The 7,674-nt window shown below is 45.0% G+C and overlaps 1 protein-coding gene across 2 annotated transcripts; it reads left to right on the forward strand.

Annotated features, from left to right (window-relative positions):
• The first annotated feature begins 316 nt into the window (after positions 1-316).
• Positions 317-2,896, forward strand: LOC125548385 (zinc ion binding protein). Of its 2 annotated transcripts, none has more exons than XM_048711995.2 (6): positions 317-539; positions 651-725; positions 1,115-1,242; positions 1,739-2,192; positions 2,272-2,385; positions 2,590-2,896. In XM_048711995.2, exons 1-6 carry the CDS (start codon positions 453-455, stop codon positions 2,713-2,715), a joined length of 984 nt encoding a protein of 327 aa, XP_048567952.1. In that variant the 5' UTR covers positions 317-452; the 3' UTR covers positions 2,716-2,896. The 2 variants fall into 2 exon arrangements, with proteins under 2 accessions (XP_048567952.1, XP_048567953.1); XM_048711996.2 differs by having other exon boundaries at positions 320-539; positions 2,586-2,896.
• Positions 2,897-7,674: the final 4,778 nt, after the last annotated feature.

Genomic DNA, 7,674 nt, shown 5'->3' on the forward strand with positions numbered 1-7,674 from the left:
AATATTTGTCTTTCTAAAAATTTCAACAAGTGACTATATACAGAGCAAAATGAGTGAATCTACATTCTAAAATATGTCTATATACATCCGTATGTGGTAGTCCATTTGAAATCTCTAAAAGGACAAATATTTAGGAACAGAGGGAGTAGTTTTATTTTTAAGAATCGTTTTGAGACATAGCCTTTTTTTTTGAGAAATTTTTGAGACATAGCTAGTGTTTTGATAAATAAACTTGACTAGCTCGCGAAAGCCCAGCCCAAGATGGCAAGATTGTAGATGGGCCCTTCGGCCATTCCCCCAGAAGAATGCTCCACCCCAGCAGCAGGGAAAACCCTGCTTGCGCCCTTCTCCTCTTCTTGTCTCGCATCGCCTCCCCGCAGCCAAAAACCCTAGCGCACGCACCTTGCCGGTCCGGCCCCGAGACGCATTCCGGAAACCTCCGGAACGCCGCAATGGTTTGGTTTCAGTGCGAGGACTGCGGCGAGAACCTCAAGAAGCCCAAGCTTGCCGGCCACTTCCGCTCATGCTCCGCCTACAAGGTGACGCGCCATCTCTCTCTCTCCCGCCTCTACTTCCCCCCGCGTGGATTTAGCTTGCTTATTGGGATACTGACATGCTATTGTGCGACTGTTTGGTTCGGTTTTGTGCAGCTTTCCTGCATCGACTGCGGCGCAGTCTTCGGCCAGGGCACCGTCCAGACGCACACCCAGTGCATCTCCGAGGCCGTGAGTTCCATTGCTTCTCTCCCTGTTATGAAATTTACTTTTCTGTTATAGGATTCCGATGAAGCGTGACATGTATGTCCGTACAATTTGGATAACATGTAATTTTTGGTTGCTGGATTGGGATAATTGGCGTGTAAGGTTGCAGCCTTTGGGGGCGATTAAGTGTGCCTTTTAATATACGTATATTTTTAGCTTAGGTTCTTAATGTGAATTGTTGTGTCGGCCTGCCTGGATCCCCAGTTTGTAAACCACGGAAGGGTTAGTTCAGGGCACAAATCAGTATTTCGAATGGGTTGTTCAGAGTGCGTTCTCTGTAATAGACATTGGAACAAATGCTAGTTAATTATCGGTGCTTAGGTACTCATTTCTCTGATCTATTGTCATTTCAGGAGAAGTATGGTCCCAAGGGACTGAACAAGCCATCCAGCAATGCACAGGGTAAGCCAGACAAGCCAAAGCCAAATGCCGATGTTGATATCAATGTTGGGTTGTCGACACGCCCTCCTTGGTTCTGTAGGTATGCTAACGTGATCCTCAGTATATATACAATGGTATTTGCAGGTTCTGTAGTAAAACCATGCTCCATATTTGTATCTCTGAACTAATATATTCGAAATCGTTGAAGTTTATATTATGCTACTGTTGTCACCATTCACGAACAGCTTGACTGGAACATCTCTGAAATACATGAGCGGTGAGCCTGATGCATAATAATGTGGTGCCCCTATAGGAACATACCAAAATAAGGCAATGTTGAAAGTTTTATAAGTCCCAAGCTGTGAAACTTCTTTATTATATTTTGTTGGTTGATTGTATTAGCAAATGCTTTTCATGACCGCCCTAGTTTGGGGATCTTTTCATTATGGAAACTTCAGATGTGTAGAGCACTCATGTCCTTGCTGTTTAGATAATTAATCCCTTTTTTGACCATGAAGTCAGGTCATTTCAGCTTAAGCAGTCTCAGTTTTCACTAACATGCCTTCTAACATAACTATCCCGGGTTTGCATCTCAGCCTATGCAATACAACTACCACCAGCAAGCAAACTCTCTTGGGGCATGCTGATGGCAGGAAACATAGGGCAAAAGCAAAAGCCTTTCATGCTTCTCAGAAGCAAGAAAATGGAGCTGAACAAACTCCAAGCGACAAGGAAACTGGTGGAGCACCAACAACAGCATCTACAGAACTAAATGACGGGAAGGGTGCAGACGGTGAAAGAGATGCTGACAAAGATGTTGTGAAGAGAAAGAGAACAGATAGCACAACCTCCGAGGAGCCAGATAATGCAAAAAGACAAATTTTATCGAACTTGAAGACTGGAGAGGCGATACAATCTGAAAATGGAGAAGCGGAACTCAAAACAAAGAGCAAAAGTGCTGCAGAAGAACTGGTCATTGGTGCCAATCATCAAGATATTAAGAAGCAGAAAATCAAGTGGAAGAAAATTATTACGAAGATACTAGAGACGGTAAAGCTATATTCGATGTTGCTTTTGTCAGTTTTCTGTTGCTACCTGGTGTTACAGTTAAGCTGATGTTTTCTTACAGAATTTGGATGGAGCTATGAAGTTAAAGAAGCTACAAAAGCTAGTTATCAGGGAAGTTTTAGAATGTGGTCTGTTGAAAGATAAGGAGCAGCTGCATGCTCTGTTGATGGACAAGGTAATTAGCATGAAAGATAAAACTGCAGTTAAATACTTACTTTATCTGGAATTACTTGTCGCTCTTGGATGTATCTAGATGTATTTCAGTGCTAGATACATCCGTTGAGCAACAAGTAATTCGGGACGGAGGGAGTACCTATTTTCTCCTTGTTTGGACTCTTGCTCAATGATGCAATGATACTGTTTCGTTTGTTGTAGATAGCTTCGAGCTCCAGGTTTTCTGTGGATGGGAAGAACATTAGATTGGTGGCCAAGAATGAAGAATCATAGTCCTCAGACATTTTCTTGTGCTCTATTTAAGATGTTACTAAAATGTCAGGGGAAATGATACAGGCAGTATTATTTTTGGGGTTGTCAATTTTGGATTTGTTATGTGCCTGTGTCATTTGCAGAGAAAACTGTTCCAAGATACAGGAACTTTGTGTTTGATTTTTTTTTGGAACAGTGGGACCAAACCGATTTTGTTGCTCCAGATGCTGTGAACTTTTTCAGTATATTTGGCGTTGCAACTCCTGTGCAAATTGAAACTATATATGCAATCAAGAAATGCGAGCTGCCTGTGTTTTGGTACCGTCATATCAGCAACACAGCTCTCAGTCTGTGTACCTTGTACTCCCTCTGTTCACAATTATAAGATGTTTTGGATATTCCAGTATGGACTACATACAAGCTGAAATGTTTGCAATGTTTTGGATATTCCAATATGGACTACATACAAGCTGAAATGTTAGCAAATATAAGATGTTTTGGATATTTCAATATGGACTACATATGAGCTGAAACGAGTGAACAAACACACTAAAACATGCTTATATATATTTGATTCAGAATACTAAAACATGCCTATATACATGTGATTCAGAATAAGTTTGAATATTACATTCATCCCAAGTAATTTGTGACGGAGGGAGTAGAATAATATTGTGCTTGGAGGTCTGGAGGATGATGCATGTAGTTATGCTGCGAACGAGTCGTCCTGCTACCTCTGTTTCCGTCTTATACTTTGAAACAGTACTCCCTTCGTTCACTATTATAAGATATTTTAATATTTTAATATAATTTACATACAGACTAAAATGTGCGAACAAACACGGTAGAACATGTCTAATATACATTTGATTTAGACAATTAAAACATCTTATAATAATGAATCTGAGGGTGTATCTTTTAGGCCTTATTTGGTAGCAAGGGGGAGAAAGCCCAAGGCCACAAACCCCTAGGGGTAAATTTCACGTCCACATGGGATTCCCAACCAGCCGTGGTGGGTGATTTTTGGCACAACGCCCAGAGGAACAAATCTTAGATGTGGGATGTGGAGCACTAGAGGGAGGATGGTGTGTGCGTGCATGTGTGTGTGTGTGTGGGTGGGTGGTGGGGGTGGGGGGGGGGGGGGGTTGCTTCCAGCCCCATCATCACTTTTCGTGAGAGCGAGCGATGGTTTCCTCCGTGACCTCTCGAGGCATGGAAGCCTCTCCAGGGAAATGCCGTGGAAGGGGCGGCGCTGCCCCAATCTTGTGGGCATCCAAACACAGTGGTCATTCATCCCGTGGTTTTTTATGGCACCCCGACTCAGAGCAACCGGTTTACCTTGCATTGCCAGCCCAGAGATCAAGTCTTCTGGCAACACACAACAATTTGGTACATAAATTAACCACTTTATTGATCTCTTGCGGATACAAATGTTCGAATATTACATGACAAGCGAGGCCAAGCGGCACACACGGTGCGGCTGCACTTATGTACATTATTTAGTAGATATCTTAGGGGCCTCGACGATAAGGAAAACTCCTACTCGGCAGCGGAAAGACGGAGTAGCGGGACTCCACTCCACAAGGACACAGCTGGGATATGGCCTAGAACGCGAAGTACTGATCGACACCAACTCCTTGCACGGCTTCTCCTGCATCTGGCATGACACGCTAGGTGAGTACTTTGAATGTACTCGCAAGCTTACAACAAACAAATCAAACACGACAAACAATAACAAGGCATTTTACAGGTTAATGAATGAGCATGAACATGATACTATGATTCATGATGTGCAAGTGGATTATTATCATGGCCCCTCAGACCAACTTACCAACCACCATCAACATCTTACCATCGTGATCATCACTCGACCACATCAATACCAACCATAGTGATCCTCACACGATCACCAACTTCTGCTTGTGCCATCTCGGTGTTATTAAGTGTGCAGGTTAATTATTTCTATTGCCCACATCGTGACCTACTACGAACTATGTCCATGACTGAGGACGCGACTATCGATAGATTATACTCTCTGCAGAGGTTAGTACATTGTACCTACACCATGAAACTCATGGCCTCGTGCTTCCATTTGAGTGGACCAACGATGTTCCAACAAAACCAATCTATTGCATGACACTCTTCCGGCCACTCCGACAAACTCCCCTTTGGGCTATGTCATGGGTGGCCCCGATGTCAACTCATGACATCCGCCACCTTTGTGGCAGCCACCGTCGTGGCAAAACTGAAACAAACTCGTCCCAAATGGGTACATTGGTACCGTACAACTCGGGCACACAAGGTTATGTCTGCCTACCGGGCCAGGGTAGTGCGAGCGCATAACCTTCCCTAGTTGGAGGCATCAGCGAGAGGCATGACAATAGACCGAATTAGGGTCTCCCCATCCAGGGAAGTGTGGTTGCACTGGTGATCTCGATTCAGTGGCACTATGACTCGATCAATAGTTTGTTCAAGTTGAATTATTATCAGGTTTAACTTGAATGAAAATGATTCGAGTCATAGTATGCAATGTGGTGCACGGGTCATGATACATGAACATAAACAAGGGATACATCAGACTAGATCATAGCATTTGACATGAGCTTGTACTGTCTACAACAGTAATGTGACAAGAAATAAATCTAATGCAACAAGTTTTATAAAGTGGATCATTTAAATAGTGAAGCATATAATGAATTAAATTCAAATGAAACCATTGCCATTGCAATGCCATCCTTGCAGCTTGCCTTAGTTCAGAGGAGTGTCACAATACTCCTGGTCTTCTCCAACACAACTAGGTTCTTTCGAAACGTAGGCGCGGGTGGACGGACGATGAGGTGATCTTCGTCTCCAGAGACGGCAGGCGGCGGAGCTCGTCGGAGTTGTTGATTTCGGCGACAATCCAACGAACTAGTGGCACCAACGCATTCAGGAGATCACTAGGAGCTCAGCGGCGACAGTGGACCAAGAAGCGAGTATCCGGAGGGAGTGGACAGCCGTGGGGCTTCTTGGTCCACTGTCGCCGTTGAGCTACCGGATGAAGCGTCGATTGGCCTCAACATAGGCATCATCGTGGATGGACTCAAGGATGGTAGACTTCTCCGCCATCTCCGTCGCTTGCGCGACCTCATAATCCGCCATGATGTCCTCCTTGGCGAAGTCCACGGTCGGCTTCGCCTCCTCCTCTGGCTCCGCCGCCTCTTCCTCCATGGGATGGGGCTCCGCTTCCAGTGAGTCCTCCCCCTCCTCCTCCTTCGACTGCTGCTCCCTCTTCTCCTCCAGCACACCATGATGGTAACTGACATGGTGTGAGACCCATTAGTCGGGACACTGTCAATGGGGCCTTTCATTGCCTCAAGGAGATACTCGACACCTTATCCCCCGCCACTGGTTTTGCTATCAACTTCCAGCCGACGCATGCAGCCCCCAAGCTACCGTCTAAGACCCGGGATGCCCTCGGATGTTGTGGTGAGGGATTCCCCCCGATCATGTCTTTTGCGGTTGCATCAACAAACACTATTACACTATAAGATACATGTAAGGAACACGCACTAAGGGCTCATTTGGTTACGGGGATCCTCCCGGATCCTTGTCTATTCCCTGGGTGGAGAAATGTGACACCTTGGATTTTGCCTTTTCTTTTTATTTGGTTTTGTTGAATATTTATTTTGCAAATGGGTTTTTCTGACAATTCATTTGGACTTAACACTTGGAAATATTTTTGACTTTCTTCCAAGTGAAACCTATCATCCTAAACGCCTCCCAAAATATCATCTCTCTCACTCCCTTGCCATGACATAATTTTTCTCTATGGCATTATATTCATTTTCTATAAGAAAATGACATTTTTTTCCTCGGTACTATGAAGCAACCATCAATTTTCTTGCTCAAAAAAATTTCCTAATATTCTTTAGATCATGCCTCACCTTCCCATGCAAAAATTGGTCCTTTGTAAATTTTCAGCAAGGAAAAATGTTTTTGCTTCTGGACAGAAATGATAGTTTGTGAGGCAAGTATATTTTTCCTTGATCCAATGAAGCTGAAATTTTTACCACTTAACTACCTTCCTAAGTGATGTTTAACCACCAAATTTTAGCCCTATCCTCCAAGCCAAATGAGCAGCAACCTCTTGTCACATCCCTTGAGCTAGGTGGCAAACCAAGAGCATTGCACAACACCGCGTTGAAGAGACATCACATTGGACATGGTCTGCACCACCCAAAAGAACTGTGTATGCCAGTGCACGCGGTGACCACACGGGATCGAGCTGTTCGACATGAAGAGCGCGTGCTCTGGACATCGGGGCCCTCGGCCACCGCCCATTATTCCCCCTCACGCCACCCCAGCATGTCCTCGCCACTCAGCTACCTCCCCTACGTCCACCTGTCCACTCCATGTTCACCTGGTCATGGGAAGAGAGTGAGAGAGTTGATATTTTGGGAGGCGTTTAGGATGATAGGTTTCACTTGGAAGAAAGTCAAAAATATTTCCAAGTGTTAAGTCCAAATGAATTGTCAGAAAAACCCATTTGCAAAATAAATATTCAACAGAACCAAATAAAAAGAAAAGGCAAAATCCAAGGTGTCACATTTCTCCACCCAGGGAATAGGCAAGGATCCGGGAGGATCCCCGTAACCAAATGAGCCCTTAGTGTGTGTTCCTTACATGTATCTTATAGTGTAATAGTGTTTGTTGATGCAACTGCAAAAGACATGATCGGGGGGAATCCCTCACCACAACATCCAAGGGCATCCCCGGTCTTAGACGATAGCTTGGGGGCTGCATGCGTCGGCTGGAAGTTGATAGCGAAACCAGTGGCGGGGGATAAGGTGTCGAGTATCTCCTTGAGGCAATGCAAGGCCCCATTGACAGTGTCCCTACTAATGGGTCTCACACCATGTCAGTTCCCATCATGGTGTGCTGGAGGAGAAGAGGGAGCAGCAGTCGAAGGAGGAGGAGAGGGAGGACTCACTGGAAGCGGAGCCCCATCCCATGGAGGAAGAGGCGGCGGAGCCAGAGGAGGAGGCGAAGCCGACCG

The sequence above is a fragment of the Triticum urartu genome, chromosome 3A (genome assembly GCF_056163025.1).
Source record: "Triticum urartu cultivar PI428250 chromosome 3A, HENAU_Tu73, whole genome shotgun sequence".
NCBI classification, from domain to species: Eukaryota; Viridiplantae; Streptophyta; class Magnoliopsida; order Poales; family Poaceae; genus Triticum; species Triticum urartu.

What these genes read in the sequence shown, in the direction of transcription:
- LOC125548385 (XM_048711995.2), top strand. Translation starts at nt 453, where the DNA reads ATGGTTTGGTTTCAGTGCGAGGACTGCGGCGAGAACCTCAAGAAGCCC. An exon ending in GCTCATGCTCCGCCTACAAG is followed by an intron (nt 540 to 650) that starts GTGACGCGCCAT and finishes GGTTTTGTGCAG; the next exon opens with CTTTCCTGCATCGACTGCGG. An exon ending in ATGCTCTGTTGATGGACAAG is followed by an intron (nt 2,386 to 2,589) that starts GTAATTAGCATG and finishes TGTTGTAGATAG; the next exon opens with CTTCGAGCTCCAGGTTTTCT.